This window comes from Typopeltis vanoorti, chromosome 9 (genome assembly GCF_054136105.1).
Source record: "Typopeltis vanoorti isolate ZY-2024b chromosome 9, IOZ_Tvanoo_1.0, whole genome shotgun sequence".
NCBI classification, from domain to species: Eukaryota; Metazoa; Arthropoda; class Arachnida; order Uropygi; family Thelyphonidae; genus Typopeltis; species Typopeltis vanoorti.
In genome coordinates this window covers 145,321,186-145,343,043 of record NC_143557.1, presented here as the reverse complement: position 1 = coordinate 145,343,043, position 21,858 = coordinate 145,321,186, and the positions used below count along the sequence as shown (strand labels likewise).

The window sequence follows — 21,858 nt, the reverse complement described above, 5'->3', positions numbered from 1 at the left end:
GATAGAGGTTGAAGTGAGCCTGTGAGAGAAGGGTCATCTATGAGCCAAATTGGACAGCATATAGGATTTTTAAGGTTTTAGGTGCACCACCTGAAATATGCGCACAGTATTCTAAGGATGGGCAGATTTGGGATTTATACAGAGATGGTAGCTGGGTGGGTGTAAAATACCTTCTTGAATAGAAAAGAATGCCTAGTTTTTAGAAGCTGAGGAAGCTATTGATGTGATGTGTTTGTGCCAAGAGAGGTTGGATATAAATGTCAGTCAAAGGGGATGGAGTTCGATCTGTCTGGTGATGTGTATATTACTGAGGATGAGGGAAGGTGAGCTGAGATCCCTTTTGTAAGAGAAATGGTAGGACTGTGTTTTGGCAGCATTGAAGGTGACTGACTATGTTATCCTTTCCCCCACTGAAAGATGGTATGAAGATCTGTGTGTTTAAAGCACTGGTTGCAAATGATCTTGATTGTGAGGAATGTCTGAGAACAAACTACAAGGTTTGTCAGAGCAGTAGGATGAGTGGAGAGAGTGCTATCATCGGCAAATCTAGGATTTGTAGTGATTGAGAGTAGTTCACTTATGTATAAGAGAAAAAGGTAGGTGAGAGAACAGAGCCCTGAGATATCGCTGCATTAGTGGCAAAGCTCAAAGAAAGGTGACATCCACTATAACACACAGAGAATGATCAGAGAAAAAGCTGGCTATCTGGTTATAGAGGGTGGCAGGTAAACCAAAGGATGGCAGTTTGCAAAGCAGGCTTTGATGCCAAAGATGATCGAAAGCCTTGAAAAGGTCCAGGGCAACAGCATTTCTCCGAACCTTTCTATGGCATGTGTCTAGTAGTGTAGGGTAAGATATCAGCCATGGATCTGGATTAGTGAATTCATACTGCTGATCTCATATGTAGTGAAGAAGATGACCACTGATAAATTTCTCCATTATTCTGAAGAGGATCTAGGTAATGACAATTGGTCGATAGGTGGACAGATGGCTTTTGTCTCCCTTTTTTTGTAAAGGGTTGGATGTATAATAATTTCCATAAGATGAGATAGGTGCCAGCTGAGTATAGAAGATTGAAGAGTCGATAGAGGATGGGTATCAGTTCTGGAGCACCATATTTGAGTTCAAAAGGAGAAATGCCATTGGGAAAAGAAGACTGTAGTGTTTAGGTTGTTTAACATTTTTTTTTTTTTAATTGGACCTCCCACAATGAATCTATGAATTCTATGAAGGTGTTTGTAATAATAATTGTAGCATTTTCAACAGTTTTTCTATTGGCACTTTGTGATGTCACCTTTTCAGATCTACACTACTGAAATATAGATCACTTTTACATTCCCATGATTTCTTGACTATTTGTCTTAAAGTGAAAATTTAATCCTGACAACCGCTATCTGAGGAAGAACAAGCTTGGCCTGAACTCAGCTTGTTCTTCCTCAAATATGTCCACAAATTTTTGCATAAATCTTACATGGAACATTACTCTAAAATTCTCACATTTTTCATAATGAATAATGATGGTTATCATCATATAAGAGAGTGAAGAATCATGTGTAGCAATTTCATTAATGTTTAAGAATTAGTTTGTATATAATATTACAAGAAAAAAAAAAAAAAAAAATCTAATGTATAGAATTCAGCCGGCCTGGTTGGCTGAGTGGTTAGCATATCCACTCTCCAGCCAAAAGGGTGCGGGTTCAAATCCCACTGTAGGCATGGATGTTTATAATTGTCTGTGAAAATACTAGTGGTGGGCATTGATGTATTGCAGTTCATTGTAGTTGGTGGATTGAGTGGTGGAGACAGAGTCGTAGAGTAGGTTCTCTCCCTCAATGAGTCTTTGGCCTCCCTGGAGGTGTCACGTAATAATAATAATTAGAAAATACTTTTTAATCATTTTACTAATTCATGGTGTACAGCGAAAAATTTTAAAATTACAAAGGTTCAATTTGTTCAAATTTTTAATATTTCAGACAAAATGTTAAGCTAAATTAAATGCTTTCAAAATATTGAATAGAATAATTTTGAATATAGTCATTTTGTTGCACAAGTAAGAAGCTGCCAGCATTTCTTATGTGGACGTTGTAAATATTAAGAAATTATGTAAAGACATGAGCTGGAGAATTTTATTATTAATGATTTCAAAAAAGTTTCCCAAGGTTTTTGTACAAATTTATTCTTCTCTAAACAGAATAAAATGAGAAATGTAAGTTGCAAAATATGAAAGATACAGTTGTCTGATTAGTCTAATAAACTTTGACCTGATCTCTTATATCAAGGACAAAGTGAAGTGCAATTCAGATATGTTCAAGATGCTGATAAAATGTGATATTCAAGCTCCAAACAAACCTCTTTCCAAGGTTAACATTTCAACTTTTCATTTATACTAAAATCAAAACATGGTGGTGCTGAGTAGATATTTTTTCCTTTTAATGTTTCTGACCCATTTTTTCACTTTCTCATAATGAAATATTTATTGGTTATAAATATATTACAAAAAGTTATATTACAACTGTGATATAATTTTAATTTGCTGTGCAATTTAATCATAGGAAATACTGTCTGTAAAAGTCATAAAATTATAATAAAATCTACATAAAAACCTTTAATGTAATAGAAGGTGTGGTGTCACACAATTTATCTCAAGATCTACAGTCTATTATCTGACACAATGCATTTAAAAACATGTGTGGCAGATTGAGATACAAACCCACAAGCTTGTTGACTAGCTAGGGAAATGGTATCTATTCAGATAACCAAGTTAACAAGCTAGGATTATGCTATATAATTTTGGAATTATTATTATTTTATTTTTATTACTGATTGTAAGAATATGTAATATTCCTATCCATATCCTTTTGTAAAGAAACAAAGCTTCTGATTTCATTCTTTTCAAGCTGCATTTTTCACTAAATTTGAAGACTATGCCCACTGTATATTCTTTGGGAAGAAAAATTACATGCTTTGTTGAATTTAAAATTCATTGACTTGTCTCTGTCTGATGGTGTGTCTTCAGAGTTAAAGATAAGCATCATCAAATTATAAAATAAAATATCAATAGAAAACAAACGCAGCTGGCAGAAGAATTGGAGAAATATACTAAGTTGTATCATGATTATTATTACCAAGATGATGACAATAACACAACTGGCAAGATACTTCTAAATAATAACAAAACATGTTATATTCATGCAGTAGCGATTAGAGAAAGAGGGTAGCAGTTAGATTAATCCATGCTAACACAAAAACTTTGTAAATGACAAGCAGTTTCAAGTAAAATGATGTGGGCAGGTTTCAAAATGTGAAACTGGATATGACCTATTTGTGTCTAGAATCCAAGAGTGGTTCTATTAAGAAGCTTTTTTTTTTTTTAATGTTTTTATGTGTGCTCACATAAAAACAAAGTTTATCCTTGTTGGAAATCTAAACAACAGAGTATGAAATGCAACTATAAAAATGTTTGAGGAAAATTTACAGAAAACAGCAAAACTAAAAATAATGAAGTCCTTGCTATAATTCTGTTCAGGACATGGACTTGTCATTATTAATAAATTAATCTTGCCAAGAAATTATATTCAAGTTTAATCCTTTATCGAAGTGAAAGCAAAGTTGTTTCTTGAAGTATCTTCATGACTGTTCTACTTTGTATACAATAGCTGATGACTTCATATTGATTGCCTCAGCATCTCATAATGCAAAGTACACTTCCTTTCAGATGTACGTAATACTACATATTACAGGAAGAGTCAATACTCAAACCAGTTTTGACTTTAAATGAGATCTCATCAGTGGGACCAGAGAAGATACCAAAGTTGAATTAATGCAGAAGTCGGATATTTATTTATTTATTTATTTCGTATCCAAACACAAGTGGTACAGTAATAAGTAATTGGTACATTATTTACAACAAATTAGGATATAGTACACACGAGAACAGCTTAAATTTAGTAGGTAAATTATAAAGGGAATAATAAGTAAAAATATGAAGGAAAAGAAGCTATACATAAGTTATATACAATAAATATGGTCAGTTGTTCCTCCAGAATCTTGAGCAATCAACTGCTCTTTCTGTGCAGGATATAAGATCCTCTTTTGTGCAAGGTGATTGAAGGAGGAGACAAGAAAGAAGATTTCAATTCGGCGAAATGAACATATTTAAGTTAAGGGATATTATCCCATATTGTTTCTTAGCCGAATATGTTCATGTCGCCGAACTGAAGCCTTTGGCTCTTCATTATAATTAGTAATTTAATAGGACACCTCTTGGCAATCCTCATAGAAGGGATGTAAGTTCTTTCGCTACAAACTTGGTATTAACTAGGTCTACCTACTCACTGATGAGACCTCAAAAAAGGTCGAAACCGGTCTGGATAGTGACCTTCTCTCGTAATGTTGAACAATAATACAGCTCCTAGGAGTTAAGTTCACATTATGGGCAAATATCAAGAATAGTGATCGGAGCTTGTTCCACCCTTTGTATGAGTTGCCTCAGATTGCACTATTTTCAAGGGTCAGTTGCTGCACTATCCAGGTATTTGCTTACACTTGGAATCGCCGAACTTTATATAGTTTCTATATTCAGCATGAAACTCTTTGAGTTTCTTATTCGGCTAAGAAACAATATGGGATAACATCCCTTAACTTAAAAAAGAAAGAAGGTGTTCCATGGACTGGGTTGTCCCACACTCACAATTCTATGGTCCAGCGAGGTAGTCCATTTGATGAGGTTTTGTTTGCAGCGTACCATCGTTCATAGTCTGTTGAGGCTTTTTCAAGTATTCCAGTCCAAGTGGGCAGCATGTGGAAGATATAGAAGTCAGATATTTACCATATACAAGTGTTAAAATGGTGTATCACCTTATATAAGGTGATATGTGCTTGCAAACTTTGTTTGCTTACACTTGAATAGATTACACAAAAATATAATTTCATGACGAGCATAATTTATCTTCTATCCAAGTGAAAAAATCTTTCTACACTGTAATGCTCCAACTACTCATCTCATATCGACACTACTACTATCAATACACAATGCCATCTATTGTGCACCAACATCGTTTTTTTGTCTGTAAATTATGTGTTCTCTTGTCCTGTATGAGAGATAAAAAAAAAAAATAGAGTTTCCTGGATAAAAAAAGATCCTGCTATCCCCATATGAGATCAATTAACTCACTTCAATTGAAAAAAATCTATTAAAATATTTCTCTAGTCATAATGAAAATCAAACTCAGGTCTTTTGAAGGGCATAATGTCCCACTGTTCTTCCAAACCTATGGACAGGTGCTCAAATTGGAGTACAGGAAAATAGTTTGATGTAAAATCAGGTGTCAGGACTAGGGCACACAATGTTCTCCACTGCTATTCATCAGTGACAACAAACAGACAACAAAATTCTGTTGTCCTTTCCAAATTTAATTCTCCCTAATTACGAGAAAAATCAGAGAACAAATGGCATAAATGGTAGAATTATATTAAAAATGAAAGTGTTAGAAAGGAACTTGACACTTAACAATCACAAACAAGTAAGCAAAAGTACTCAAAGATGGTATAGTCACTAAACAGGAATCAAAAGGAAAATTCAGCAAAACATATGTTTGATGGCAGGAAAAAGACCAGACGAAGATCAAGACTGATAAAAGACTGATTGACAAATATCAGATTACTATGGAAGTAAGTTGACAACAGGAAGCTAGTAATAAAGCAAATTTAATCATGTAGTACTATCTTAGTATAATACACACTACTTGGAAGTACCCAAAGGAATTTTATGACACTGATGATTAATTTTTGTATTTTCTCGTAATGAAGTACATTTTGTGTACCGATATCTAAGGAGCCCACGTAGCTGTGGAAGTGGTGTTTGCACTCCTCAACACTAAACCACCCGAAGATAGACTCTGAATTCAAGTCTAGTAGCCAACTAGAGGAACTTTTTTGCTGGCCTGGTTGGCCGAGTGGTTAGCGTATCTGCTCTCCAGCCAAAAGGCTGCAGGATTCGAACCCGCATGTTTGTGATTGTCTGCGAAAATAATGGTGGTAGTCGGCGGTAGATGGCAAAGGTAGTTGCAGTTAGTGGAGACGGAGAGGTGGAGAGCATGTGCCCTCCCTCGATGAGTCCTTTGCCTCCCTGGAGGTGTTATGTAATAATAACATCTGATTTCGGCGTAATGGTTACTGTTCTCGTAAGCCTGCAATATGTTATTATAGCTCCTTTCCATTCAAATAGATGCTATGTATACGCCACTTGCACTATTTTGTATAATATTGTTTTAATTAAATGAAGGGTTGTAATTTATTTTTTATCTTTGTAGAAAATAGTGCTCCTTCACCCATATTTGGAAGAACGACGGTACGTTGCACCCTTCGATTAGAAAAGGCCTAAGTTCGATTCTCGTCATGATGGGAGGAATCTTTATATGGACCTTTTAATCGAAGATGAGTTAGCCGATCTCATACGGAGGTAGCAGGGTTTTTTCTGCCGGAAACTCGGATTTTTCATCACGCATACAGACAAACCGGCCCTTCACAACACACGCAATTTACAGACAAAAAAATACTAGCTGTGGTGGTAGTGGCTGTGGGCAGCGGATGGCATTGATGTAGGTCAGTGTTTCCCAACCTGTGGTCCACGGACTCCCGTGGGTCCGTGAGTAATTCAAAGGGAGTCTGCGGGATGGTTTATTTTCGTTAATATTTATCTTATCATGTTGCTCACACCTGGCCTAATTGATGTGTTCATATTCTTCCAATATCTCCATTTATATTGTATTACATTGTCATAAATGACACATTTAGTGTTGTAAAATTGTAATTTATTACTTCAACTTTATGATATGTAAAATATCATAAAAATGATATTTTACATAAAATCCAAAATGGAAAAAAAAAATCCATTTTGGATTTTATGGCGGTTGCGGTGAATTAATTCGCTACAGGGGTCCGCGACATATTAGCATTCGCTACAAGGGGTCTGCGACTTCAAAAAGGTTGGGAAACACTGATGTAGGTGATTGGTAGTAGAGGTTCTGTGTGGTGGTGGAGACGGAGGGCTGTGCAGTAGGTGTCCTCCCGCGATGAGTCACGAATAATAATAATAATTTCCAATGAAATATTCCCCCTTCACACATACCACGGTCACACATCCAACAACAACAAATTACATCTTATAAAATCAAAACCAATGTATTACTTTATCACCGTAGCCACTCCACGTGTTTAAAATCACATGTTCTACTTACGTAAGATATTAGCCATTACAGAATTTAAATACACGAGGGTTTATGAGTGGGGTTTGTGTCAACTCACCTGTTCTGCCTTCGCAAGATATACCCATAATTTTCTCCACGTGGAATACTTATTCTGGTCACTGAAATTATAGGACATTTCTGGACTCACATACCGCGACGTTAAAGGAGATTGGTAACGGTAGTGTATGTCAGAATTTACAAATTTATTTTCTTGTATCATTCTTTAAAATATTACAAGTAAACAAAAATAAACATAAAAACACTTCGCAGTTCAATTGCCACGGTAACGAATAACGGCACACGACTCGCCCTACAATCCAACGTGTTATGCGTGAACGCCATCTAGAATAAAACGATTGTTGCTACAAACCACATTTTATTTAAATAAACAGTCAGGAAATCCTTCGAAGTATTTAGTTTAAAAATGCCTTCCCATCAGATAGTCGCATTTTATTATCTCCTTTAGAACTGTTCCTAGTTAATCCTTAATTCTGATTTTGTTCTTTTAAAACAAAAACGGTAAGGCGAAGGAACTGATTATCTTGGTTGGCACAAATGATTTGACAGTCCAGAAATATTCTATGACGGAGGACACTATGTCAAGAAATCCGTGTCCTTAGCGGGATTGGAGCCCACAGCCTCTTGGATGGAGAGCGGATACGCTAACCACACAAGCCAACTAGGCCAGCATGAGGGAGGATGTAAAGGAATTGTTATAAGACACAAAACTGAAGCGGGAGTAGTCTCCTGAAAAGCTGTGATAGAGACGAACTGAGGAGGAGGGCATTGATAACTCATGAATCAATACATAGGTAAGGCAGATAGAATGACCTAGTATTTGTGGATCAATCTGTGTTTAATGGAAAGAAGGATTTGTATAATGCTGGTGGACTGCATCTGAATGGTTTTAGTGTTATGTGTCTCGGAGAACAAAGTTCTCTTTGTTCCCCGAGCATGCTGAAACGCAAATTCAGGGAACCTTGGGCAATCAGAGTGGAAGCAGGTGAGTTTATATGAAGGCACCCATGAGGCGAGTGAGTGTGAGAATGTTAGTGCCTCCTCACCAAATATAGGCAATAGTGATACTTGGCTAATAGCAGATGATGAAGTTACAGGGATTAAATGTAAAGTGTTTAGTATTTTCAGGGAAGATTGGATGGGAGAAGGGATACTGCTGATGATAGCAGATGAATTGCAACCAAAAATATAATGTGATAGGCTAGAGGGTGGCTGTTCATTTAAAGTAGTCTTGTTGAGATCATGGTCAATAAGAAAAATATATATATTTGGTTGTTACTATAGGCCAGGGAACTCCAAAGATGATATGGAAGATATGCAACGCCATATTAGTACAATGAGTACAGATCGAGTGATTATTATGGGGGAATTCAACTATGGACATGCAGACTGGAAGGAAGAAAGATCACGTGGCAGGAAGGAAATAGAATTTATACACCTACTAAGACATAATTACTTACTCCAGCATGCGATGGAGGGAACTAGAAGAGTGAGAGTATTGGACCTGATCATAGGATCAGAAGAGCTGTCCAAAACCAAGCTAGCCACATTGCCTCCGATTGACGAATGTGACCATGCAGTCTTGACTTTTTTTTGGAGATTGTAAAACATCATGACTATTCTGTCAAGAAGGGATATGGAACTACCATATGTGGAACACCAAGGGGGATGATTATGATAAGCTTAGAAGGAAGTTTATACCTGTGCATTGGCTTAAAACGTTGTAGGGTAAGGATTTAGTAGGGCATGGGAGATGGTTAAGGGTCATTTGCAGAAATCAATATTAAATTGTATACATAAGGTAAGCAGGGTTAATCAGGAAGGAGTTAGGTGGATGAGTAATATCATTAAGCATGAGCTACTGAAGAGGAACTGCTGTGAAGGTTATATAAGGAGAAAAATGGCTAGCAAACTCATAAACACTACAAGGCTCAAGAAAAAAAAAGTGACCAGCATGTCAAGAAAAGCAAATCAGATTACGAGAAAAATCTAGTCGACCAGGCCAAAGGAAAACGAGTCCTATCGCTAGGTGGCAGGTAACAGGAAGCGTGACCATGGAAGATTAACCTTAATGAGTGATGATGATGGTCACGAAGTGACAGAAGCAGATAAACTAGTTGGATTACTAAATAACCATTTTGTAGTGGTATATTATCCACGCTTCAACATAAGTCACAGGCACTAATGCGGAAATTGGAGGTTCTTAGGATATTGCAGAATCTCGATGTAAATACAGCTGTGGGATTAGATGGGATATTAGCTTGGGTTTTGGGAGAATGCGCAAGGCAACTGACAATGCCTCTGACTAGGCTATTTAATTTAACTCTCACTTCTGGTAGGATTCCAGGAAAGTGGAAAGAGGGAAAAATAACTCTCTTGTATAAGAGAGTTTCTAAGACTGCGGTAGCCAAATATAGACCAATACGTTTCTCAGGAGTGGTGAGAAAAGTACTGGAAAAATTGGTCAAAAACAGAATTCAAGAATGGGCAGATAAATATGTGATACTGTATGAGAGGCAATGTGGCTTTGTGAAGGTAAGTCATGGCTTAGTCATTCACTAACGTTTCATAATAAAGTAACAGCTGAGTTAGATAAAGAAAATGACTACACGATGATTCTGTTGGATTTGGCATTAACATTTGAAAGAATACCACATGGAACTCTGTTACGCAAATTACAACAAATGGTGGTGGATATGACATTGGTCACGTGGATAAGAGGGTGGCTGCTGGACAGATATCAAAAGTGGTATATCGAGGGGAAGAATCAAGGAGTACACATGTGACTAGTGATGTGCTGCAAATCCAGTGCTGGGACCACTACTGTTAATTTATACATAAATTATATAGGAAATAACATGAAACGAAATATTCAGTTGTTTGCTGATGGTACGAAATTAGGTAGAATAGTAGTTAATGAAGGAGATGTGAAGAGTTTTCAGGACGATTTAAATAGGCTGTCAGTATATGTAAAAGATAATGGGTACCAGTTTAATGTGGAGAAATGTAAAGTTATGCATGTTGGAATAAATAGATTTCAAGCTGTATACCATATTAGTGGAACTGTTCTCCTGGAAATAGATGAAGCTTGAGATTTAGGAATGGTGGTAGATAGATATAGTTTAGAGAACATATTAATAAGGTTGCTAAGGTTGCTCATAAGATTACTTGGGTATTGAAAAACACATTAACAAGTAGAGATGACGAAGTTGTGATTCCACTATATAAGGCCTTGATACATCCATACCTGGATTACTGTGCTCAGATCTGGTCTTCTGGATTTCTTGGAGATGAATAAGCAGTGGAGAAGATTCAGATGCGAGTGGCCAAGATCATGAGTGATCTGTGGAATGTTCGCTGTGTGGTATGTGGGGATAGATTGAGGGTGCGTGTGGATTGCAGAAGTAGATCGATACAAGGAAAAGAGTGGATATGATAGAAACATTTAAGTTGCCTAAAGGGTTTTATAATATTGATGGAGGGGAAATGTTCCAGCACTTGACTGGAGGTGGCCTGAAAAAGGAGATCATGCCTGGAAGTTCAATAAAGGTGTGGTTAGCAGGGGACTAGATTTTTTGCATAGAGAGTTGTGAATGAGTGGAATGGGTTGCCAGAGTCAGTGGTTAGTGCTTTTCCTCTTAATGAGTTCAAGGAAAGATATGATAGATTGTGTGGATTATTTTGGTCTCCATGGAGGAGCCCATATAATAATAATATTATTATTAATTAATAGAGAGAAGAATAGAAAAAAACTAAAATACCAAAATCACAAATTCCACGTTAAAAGAAATTCTGATAAAATTTCGATTTAGTATTAGTATTATTTCAAGCTACTATCGAGTCCGAAGACTCACAGGAAGGTTGAACACTCATAGACTATAATACTTATGATACCTTGCCATGAATACATTTAATGTTGGAGTGAATAAATTTAATCCTGGCAATGCATTCCATTTATATGCCATTTCCAAGTAAAAGGTTCGGTTTCGCTTCCTTAGCTTGTACATTTTGTACTGTTTCCAGGAATTAGCTGTCTTTCTCCCATTATCCATTATCCTATGCAGGGCCGCCGAGAGAAACCTTCGGGCCAGTGACAAATCTGTGGTCCGGGCCCCACTTAAAAAAGCGCATCACTTTTGTTTAATAAAAAAAGTCATATAAAACATTAAACATTTATTTAAAAAAGTGTACAATAAATTAAAAATTCGATACATTACATACCATATACAAAATACAAACATTAAATAAAAAGAGAATGTTTAAATTTTTATTGCCTCATTCACTTCCTCACTTTATGGTTAGCAAAATCTTTAATCATCTCGTCATAATCAATTTTCATTGCCAGGTCATGTTCTATTGATAGCAAAGCAAAGCAAAGCTGTTTAATCTTTCCTGGAGCATTGATGATCTGCAGAAGCTCTTTATTGCTAAACGTTTACTAAACGCTCTTTCACCTTCGGCAACTGTTACTGGTATTGTGCAAAAAATTCTGATTGAAGTACATATTTCGGGAAAAACAATTCTCTAATAGATAGAGAATTGTTTTTTACACCCTTACTAACTACACGCTTAGACAACATCCAAGTGTAAATTAAAGATACCAAGAAATTAGATACAGTATTTGTTTTAATCCTTTATCAAAGTGGAAGCAAACAAAGTTTGCGCCTGGAGTATTTTCAGGACTGAAGCAAATCGTATGTAGAAGCTAATGACTTCACATCACTTGCCTTAGTATCCCATAATGCAAAGCACATATCCTTATAGACGTGTATAATGCTATGCATTATGGGAAGCCTCACTACCCAGACTGGTTTCGACCTTTATTGAGGTCTCTTCAGTGGGAGCCAGACCCAGAAGTGACACCAAGGTTGAAGTAATGCAGAACTCATAATTTCATATACAGGTAGCCAAAAGGTGTCACACCTTATTATTAAAATATTCCGAATTAGAGATAGTTGTTGGAAGTTTTCCAAAGCAAGTGATGTGAAGTCATAGCTTCTATATACGAGTCGCCCAATCCTGAAAATACTTCAGGCATAAACTTTGTTTGCTAACACTTGGATAAAGAATTAAACAAAATAGTGGTTAGGTAGGTATATGGCGTACTTTTAATTGCCGATCGCAATGTTTTAATTAGGTCATACAGGGTCACGCTTTGAGCCTGTGCTAGTATGACATCAATCCCCAACGTACTTTTAATTAGGAGGGTTCCTCCCTTATCAAAAAGTAATTAAATTCAACCCTTTCACCATCGTTTCTAACGTACTTTTAATTAGGAGGGTTCCTCCCTTATCAAAATGTAATTAAATTCAACCCCCTATTTTGAACTGTCGACTTTGTTTGTGATTGGTCTTTTGAGATCAGCTGATGTGACGTTGGTCGTTTTTTTTTTTTTTTCACCCTCGTTTCTAACATAATTTTAATTCCTCCCTTATCAAAAAGTAATTAAATTCAACTCCTATATTTTGAACCACCCGAGATCGTGATAGGATAGCTTCTTTGTACCTCAGCCAATACCAATGGACAAAACAATGGGAAGCAGTTACGTATCCTGGCTGGTTTATTTTTCCATTAATCAAAAAGTAATTACCCCCCCTCCCCATCTGAGGTGAACGTGTGACGTCATGTACACGTGATGACTGTTTTCGTATCGGTTGGATTGTCTACAGTTAGGTCACATGTATTTCTCTCCAATGGGGAGAGAACCACATGACTTGTAAGTTCTTTTTGAAAGCTTTTAGGTAAGATATCTACACTGAATGAATTATCTTGTATGGAGATAACGTTGTTTTGAACTTAAAATCAAATTCAGGACTTAATCTATGATGTTTCTCTTTTAAAGTGAATAATATTCTAGCTAGACCATGTATGTACTCCATTAATAGTTTTTTCCTCAATTTCTTGAAAGCTTTATGTTTTGATGTTTGGTTTGGTTTCGACCAGAGTCGAGGTCATGTGTTTTTCCCTCACTTTGTTTCAGGTTAATATTCTACCTAGATCATATAACGATATCAGCGTTTAGGAAAAGATATCTAACTTCGAACTTAAAGCCAACTTCATTACTTGGATCTTTTTTCCATGTACTGGTTCCGGGTTCAGAGGTCATGTGTATCACTTTCCCACTCTACGAAGCCTTTGAAAAGCTTTTAGGACAAGATATCTCCAGTGAATGAATTATTGACATCCACAGGTAACAAATTTTGTAAATAAGTCAAGAGGACTGATATCAGTCATGCATTATTAAACAGCTGCCCAGTTCTTCTGAAAACGTACTCAAGTGATAATTTTTTACAATTATCAGTTATGGAACCCTCAGGTAATATATTTTGTAATATAAGTCATCTGACTAAATTCGTTAGTTATTTAGTCTAACCGTTTTGTGTGTATTTCATCTCACAAGTGTTTTAGTCTAACCGTTCGTATGTGTGTTTCATCTCACAAGTGTTTTTAAAAATGGAAGCAAGCTCTTCTACAAGAATCGGTGATCACTCCAAGAAAAATGGTAAGATTCCTATTAAAATATTTGATTTTTCTCACTTTTTTATCAATCTTTTCTTCTAATACAAGAAAAAAATATGAGTTAATAATAATCTCCTTTTGCTTTTTATGTTCAAATAGACAATGTCAGTTAATAGTTTTAATTTAAACTAGAGAGGATGTATTGATTTCGCTCCCTTTTTTTAGCAATCTTTCCTTCCCATGCAATTTCTAATGGAAGAAAAAATTATGAATTAATAATCTCCTTTTGCTTTTTATGTTCAAATAGACAATGTCAGTTAATAGTTTTAATTTAAACTAGAAGAGATGTAAGTCGGAATGTATGTGTAAATGATTTAATGATATTAGAGGAATCATCAAATATCAAAATACTCTATTTCCATCGATGAGAGATCCTTGTTTTGAATCACCATCCATCAAACCATTATGGTTCTAATTTTTGCTTTTTTTATTACAGAAGAAGAAGAATATTTCACCATCACGAGGAAAATACAGCGTTTTTCTCAAAAGTACCAAACACAATTTACATCGATGACTGTGGAATTGTGCGAATTTAAAACTTGTGATCCTAAAGAAGTAATAACACAACTAGAAGAAATATTTACAAGTTTTGTTTGAATATGTTAGACAAGAAGTTCCAGAATTTAATAAAATTCGTTTGCCATGTTAAGTGACAGCTTAACGCACTCTGTTAATTTACCTCGAATGTCTGCAGATGGTTTCTCTATAAAACGTTTATTGCAGGTAATAGAGAAGGTAGCTCAATCGAATAAGTCCTTTTTAAATAACTTCACTTTAGAAATAATTACAATGTTTTTTCCTGATGGTAAAGGACCAAACATTAGATCTCGATATCTATTTTAGAAAGAAGCACTCCTTCAGAAGAATATGGAATACACAAAGTTTGTATTTGCCAAGTGCAATACTGCTAAGCTGTAGCTATGCTGATAGAAGTTTTTGTCACAAACAAGGCATCCCTTTTGATGAGAAACTACATCGGAAGCTTGTTGACTGTCGATATCGCTTACAAAGACAGAGGGCAAGACAGTTATGTAAGAAAGCAAATGTTACTTCATGTGATGGTTCTATAAATGCATTAATATTATTTCAAAGATTTTTAGACAGTGATTACCAAATTATTGTGTATTCTGCCGAAAGCAATTTTCAAATTACTGTATATACAGAGGTCCCCACGAGAAAGAAAAGAAAGTGAGTCCGTTGTATATGAAACATCACTATGACTTTATCGTTTCCATCCCTAGATTTTTCTCCCGTAATCACTTTTGCCCGAGGTGCCTGCGCACCTTCAATATACCCGTACCCTCACATGTGTGTTCAGATATCTGTCGGAGATGTCGGACCAAAGGATGTAAGAGTTCTGTTAACATGGTAAAATGCCTCGACTGTCGTTCATATTTTTATACAGGAAGGTGTTTTGAGAATCGCAAAGCTGCAGTATGTGGTTTTCTAGAGAGAGATGTGAAGAATGTTCGACGGTTTTCGAGAGGAAGACCATCCATACATGTAAGGTTCGATGTACAGACTGTGGACGTTTACATACGGACAAATGTTATGTTCTGAAAACTGCAAAAGTAAAAAGATCAAAAGAACGAAAACATTACAGACGTTTGTATTACGAGTTTGAAAGCATAATATCAGATGCACATAAACCCATTCTATGTATAGTGCAATTTCAAGAGAAGTGTGATGGTGAATTTTTTGAAAAAGTCTTTTTTGGAGAGACATGTGCATCCGATTTTATTTCTTGGTTGCTATCATCGGACCCTGTGACAGGTCTTTGTTTACTTGAAAACACGTGTTGTATAGCTCACAATGCAGGTTCATACGATTCCTATCTAATTCTTCAAGAATTGCATGCACGACAGTTACTACAAGACCTAATCATGAGGGGGTGTAAAATGCTTATTACGACAATTCCAGGACCTCAAATCAGATTTATAGACAGCGTGAATTTCCTAGGAACCAGTCCACAAAACTTTCCCAAAACCTTTGGTTTGGAAAACAGTGTGAGGAAAGGATTTTTTCCTTACTGGTTTGTTCGTCATGAAAATCTCGATTATATAGGCTCGATTCCCGAAATTAAGTTCTCTAGACCAGAGAATATGAAACTTACAGAACGTCAGGAATTTGAGGAATGGTACATAAATGCAAAGTGGAATACATTTGATCTCAAACATGAATTCATATCATACTCTCAATCCGACGTGAGTATACTAAGAAAAAGTTGTGAAAAATTTCGTCAACTATTGCTACAAACAGTTCAGTTGGCCCCCTTCGAACACAGTTTCACGTTACCGGAATTTGCTTTTACAGTCTTCAAGACTTATTTCTAAAAACCAGGAACGCTAGGTGTGGTGCCCCATGGAGGATACCAATTCAAGGAAAACCAAAGTAGACTTGCTAGAAGTTATTTCCAGTATTATCAAAAAAAAAAAACCATGATGTGTCTTTACAGACGTGTGATTCACCACAAGGAGAATACAAAGTAGGTCCTTTTCGCATTGATACCATTTCTCATGCTCAAAAAATAATTATCGAAGTGAATGGTTGTTTTTTTCACGCTCATCCTAAATGCTGTAATCCACGAGTTATGCACCCCCTCTATGAAGATAACACGAGCATGCAAATTTATGAAAATTTGATCGTTCATCTACAATTAAACAAGCTCTTCCAGATTATACGTATCATGAAATTTGGGAATGTGAGCTCCAAGAACTTAAGAAATGTGACTCTGTTTTCCGTTCATTATGTGAGGATGAAGACATGTTTCCTCCCTCTATTTCATCCAGCGATGCTTTGTATGGAGGAAGAACAGATGCAACACGTTTATATTTCGAAACCACAGAAGCCGAAAAAATCATGTATGTTGATTTCAACTCTCTATATCCTTTTGTCAATAAAAAAAATGAGGTAACCGAAGAAACATCCTCAAATAATAACAGAGAATTTTTTTCTTATGAAATCGATTGTTATTTTGGAATCATACGGGCAAAAGTGCTCGCCTCTGGTAATCTATTCCACTCTGTACTCCCCTTAAGGACACACGGTAAGCTTGTTTTTCCCCTGTGTCGAGCTTGTGCTGAAAACATGCAGAGTTCGAAATGTGAACATACTGACAATTTGAGAACAATCACTGGTGTTTGGACCTCTGTAGAACTTTATACAGCCATGAAATACGGATATCAGCTGTTAAAGATTTGCGAAAATTTGGCATTACACCGAAACATTTGATGCAGGAGAATTATTTGGAGGTTACATCGATCGTTTTCTCGCCATGAAACAAGTAAACAGTGGGTTTCCTTCACACGTGCACACCTCTGAAGATAAACAAAGCTACTTGTCAGAATTCAGGAAACGTGAAAACATAAACTTGTCTGTTGATGAAGTACAATTTAATCCAGGTTTAAGAGCTATAGGAAAGGCCCTCTTGAACCAGCTGTGGGGAAAGTTTTGTCAGTCAAGTGAACGCACAAAGGTGCAATTCATTGACGATTATGAAACTCTTCTGCAATTGGTGACTGATACGTCTCGATCAGCCGAAGACATTCGGTTTGTGTCATTGGAAACATTATTGGTGTCTCACTGTTCTGTATCAGAGTGCATAAATTCTAATGTTAACGGGAACTGTGTAATAGGTTCATTTGTTACGTCATATGGAAGACTTTGTTTACTCGAAGAACTCCAGAAATTGCAAAAACGTGTTCTTTATTTTGACACAGATTCTATTCTTTTCACTGTAAAAGAAGGAGAATATATTTCTAAATTAGGCAGCCATTTGGGTCAGTTAGTGGACGAAATCGATCCGAAAGCCGGTGGAATAACGCATTTTGTGGCTGTGGCTCCTAAAAATTATGCACTACGTTTACGAAACGGAAATACCATAATCAAATCAAAGGGCTTTAATCTGAGAGGACAAGCAGCCGATATCATTACTTTTGACTTCATGAAATCAGTTTTAGAAGAGAAAAAATACAGTTTCCATTCCTGTTAAAGACCAGATAGTCCGAGATAAATATAGTGCGAAGTTATTAAATAAAGATTCAGTGAAGAAATTCCGTTATTCATACGACAAACGTTACGTTGATTCTACCACCCAGATAACTTACTCATATGGATGGCGGGATTAATTCATCCAGCCACAATATTAGTTTGCGGTTCGCTATCAGACTGTTCGCTTGGGGTCAGATCAATTGCATAAAGTGAATAACCCTTTGCATACTCATTCAGTTTAATATCCAGGCCCGCGATCCTCAGAAGTCACCTTCATCGCATTGATTAACTAATAATATTCCCTCGTATAAACGTTCACGTCGAAACGCGGTGAGAACGGACGACTAGGAAATTGTGTGTCGTCGAGTTGAAAGCATAAAAAGTTCAAATCAAAATTCTGAAAATAGTATGGATTTTCGCTATAACTCCCGTTAAAATGCATTAGAACTAACTAATCCTAACACAATTCTTCTCGAAATTTTTCCCAGAAATAAATGGTCGCGAGTAACACTCGTTTATTGAGTCCTTTGTTTATTGAAAATGTTTTGACTTCTGTACGTACCAAGGGATATTTGGCTGTTGCTTTTAGTAAAACATCGCCATGTGCTAATAAAATTGAAGGTGAAATCTTAGCTTTTCGCACAAATAACGTTGCCTCTTCAAAAACAATTTTGTAGTTTGGTTTAGTTTCAGTAGAAATCAAGGCAAATTCAGTTTTTGCCCTTATAAGTCGTAACCTTAAACCAACTTGATTAATTAAATATCGTGCTTGGTTAAACAAATCGAGATGCAGACGTCCAATCATTTCTATTGCTGAGCTTTTTTCCGTAAGTTTTTGTCTTTGTTGTAATCCAGATGACGGAGTCGTGTTCTTCTCTAGAAAATTTACATCAGAAGAATCGTTTTCTTTGTAAAACATTTCACAACCATATGAGTTCTCTTTGCTTCAGATCGATAGTTCAATAAACTTTCCAAAAAGGCGCACGATATCCATAGCAGTCATTACTGGGACTTATTAGTGTGTGTGTGTCTCCTAAAAATAAATCCACTTGTGAAAATAAAGAGCGTAGAAATAAGTTCGCAGGAGCGACATTAGCAATCTCCGATAGAGACGAACCATCAGCATTCACAATCTTAACACGTAAACACAAAACTGATTTCGACAAATCTAGGTAATGCTGGCCGACACTTACAAAAAATTCTAACGATCCGGTTTCGAGACTCGAAAGGGAATGATATGCTGCATACAAACTCTTCTTGTGTTAATAGTCAGTTGGTGGTACACAAAAGATATCGAGCTCTGAACCCACACACTCTGAAGATATTTTTTAATCGAATATATCGCGGGTCGTGTTCACTCGACGTTCTCTTCGACAAAGACGTTTCTTCTTTCTGCAAGGTCGCTTTATACCCTTTATACCCAGTTGTTTTTCCAAATATTCCTTCAACTGATTAAGTAAATCTATACATCTACACCCGCCTCTTGCGCTCGGCTGACTCACGAATGTTTTGACCAGGCACTATATCTCCTATTATTTGTTGTCTGCTTGTTTTGAAAGAGCACGTGCTGCTGGTTTAACGAAAGGGGTCACAAACCTGAACACTTTTTTAAACAAACCCCTAATCCCCTTCCACGTTGGAAAGTATGACCTTTGAACACGTTCGAGTTTATTCCTAATCCTGCTTGATTCCTATAGTATTCTAAGTAGCTCATCTTCGTTTTTTGAAGTGGAGTTTAATCACCGGTTTCCCAGAACGAAACAAGAGAGGTTCCCCACTGTCTGATCTTAAATCAATTTCTAGGATTTGAAAATTTTTTGTAGACATCGGAAAGTAATCTATCTTGTTGTATATTTTAGAAATAATATCACTTCCGTCATAAGTAGCAGGAATTATTCTGAGCAGAGGTGCATACACATCACCTACGACATGCGGAGACACCAGATTGCAATAACAATATATTCTGTAAACTCCCTTCCTTATGTCAATTATGTACTTTCCTTTGACTTCTCTAGAAAGTGGACGACCGATTTGAGATTCGTCCATCCCTAGTAATCTAGCAAGTCCCGGATCAGCTTTAGGAAATCGAAGACTAGTATTATAGGAAATAATTATTTTAACTTTACCATCTGCTTCTTGTTGAAACGTAATTGCTGTGAGCTTCTCTAAAGTATTCAACAAATTGAGAGGGGTGGGATAATATCCGGGCGTAACAGAAATATTTTTTGTCTCAATTTTTCCAATTCTCGTTACTTTACGTATCTGAAAGGCATATTGTAGGCATTAATTCAGTTATAGCACTAGGCATCGTGATTGTTCCTGGTCCTTTCCAACTGGTGTAAGCCTCTCCAGAAAGAATTGGAGGACCTCCCAACAAGAGCTAGATCCGAGGAAAGTTTGATCTGATAACCATGTAAGGTATGTATAACACCATTCCATCTTCCCTTTCTTTTTTAAAATCCACAGTAAGCATCACATAGGGTTTATCATCATCAGGAACAGCGTTGTTCAGCTGTCTTGTCAGCTGATCTGCATTCCCTACTGTAGTATACGTATCAATTGAACAACCAATAATCTGGTATTCACCCTTAGTTTCATATGCAATTTCAAGTTTATTGACAGGCTCATCTGCATTATCAAAAACAGCAGGAATTTGAATTTCAGCTAAACCTATCATCCAGTCACCCGGATCGAGATCAACAGCATGTGGTAGTCTTACAGAATAATTTCCTATTTTGTTTTCTGGGAATATATCCATAGAAGCTATACTAGGCAAGATTAGATACTCCATTATATACAGCAGAATAGTCTGATATCAAAACCTTTTCCAACAGATGAATATTCTTGCAATCTGTTAACCACGCTTCGACGAACTGTAGAGTGAAGCACGAAGCCTTTTCGTTCTCTGTTAAAAACGGTTCGATACGTCTGCTCCAAGCTTCCAATACTTCTACGAGATTTACACGTGATAGGGCAAGTGCTAAATGAACAATCACATCAACATCACCACAATGAATGCATCTCTCTCTGTGTGTGTGTCGCTTAAAATGAGGATAAACTGCATGGTCAACAAATCCAGTAAGACTTCATTCAGAAATCCTGTATTTCGAGGTCATGTTTCTAAAACTATCACTTGCGTTAACCCTCCAGGCAAATCCAAGTTAGGTATCTCTGTAGGTATTGACGGAGTCAACGGAGTCGTGCACCCCTGCTTTTCCAAGTACTTCGGATCCGAAGTCGGATATGTCACGAGACGATATTCCCAACTATTTCTTGAGAGCAGGTACTCGTCTTCGAAAGCTTGCAGCATCGGATAACCAGCAACCATATCTGTCCTCGGAAGGTACAGCGAAAATTTCAGATGGTAGCACGAATTTAACACTCTTGTATAGTTGCTTAGATATAGCGAAAATTTCAGGGGGTAGCACGAATTTTGCACTCTTGAATACTTGCTTCTGTTTAGGTGAGGATCGATTTATACTCATCCAGTTTACAACTATATCACTGAACGAAGCGTTACTATATCCTCTAAACACACATATATCAACTACCGAACAACGTACGCTCTTATCTCTACCGTCTCGAATTATACAGTTCTCACCCTCAGGGAGAACGACCTCGTTTACAGGAGACAAAGCATAAAGAATCACAATAATACCACAAAGAGCTGTTATAAACGGAATACTTCGCTTGCACGAACCCAACTCGAGTCTGGATAAGAGCGCCATTTCACTAGAAACTCCGGAATACCGCTTCTAACTCTTCGTTTCAACACTTTGTCTTCTTCTGGTTCCCATCTGCCATACGGCCGCGGGAGGGTAGCTATATGCTACCATTCTAGGGAGAGATGATTATGAACAAGGTGGTTTCCCGTTGCCTTCCTTGCCTTAAGTATTTATGACTGTAACCTGTGTGTTCACGGGGCCGGTTTGCCTACTTGCGGGATGAAAAACCTCAGATAAACTGGCGGAAAAAACCCTACGGCCCACGCCCAAGACCGGCTAACTTGGCTATGGTTGAGGAAGATCCTTTAGCTCCTCACGTCGTGGACGGGAATCGAACCTAGGAAACTCCTTCCCCAGGC

At 36.9% G+C, this 21,858-nt stretch overlaps 3 protein-coding genes across 3 annotated transcripts in view; 2 read left to right on the top strand and 1 right to left on the bottom strand.

Annotated features, from left to right (window-relative positions):
• The window catches only part of Adsl (adenylosuccinate lyase), a 219,023-nt gene extending 211,472 nt beyond the window's left edge, over positions 1-7,551 (bottom strand). The window contains exon 1 of the mRNA XM_090397737.1: positions 7,306-7,551. Within this exon, the coding sequence (XP_090253863.1) occupies positions 7,306-7,467 (162 nt within the window). The 5' untranslated portion in view covers positions 7,468-7,551. The remainder of the gene's footprint in view (positions 1-7,305) is intronic.
• Positions 7,552-15,220: 7,669 nt separating this feature from the next.
• LOC150103662 (uncharacterized) lies at positions 15,221-16,117 on the top strand. The gene has a single exon (XM_090398508.1). It carries the CDS (start codon positions 15,221-15,223, stop codon positions 16,115-16,117), a length of 897 nt encoding a protein of 298 aa, XP_090254634.1.
• Positions 16,118-17,058: 941 nt separating this feature from the next.
• LOC150103661 (uncharacterized) lies at positions 17,059-17,775 on the top strand. Its single transcript, XM_090398507.1, has one exon. It carries the CDS (start codon positions 17,059-17,061, stop codon positions 17,773-17,775), a length of 717 nt encoding a protein of 238 aa, XP_090254633.1.
• Positions 17,776-21,858: the final 4,083 nt, after the last annotated feature.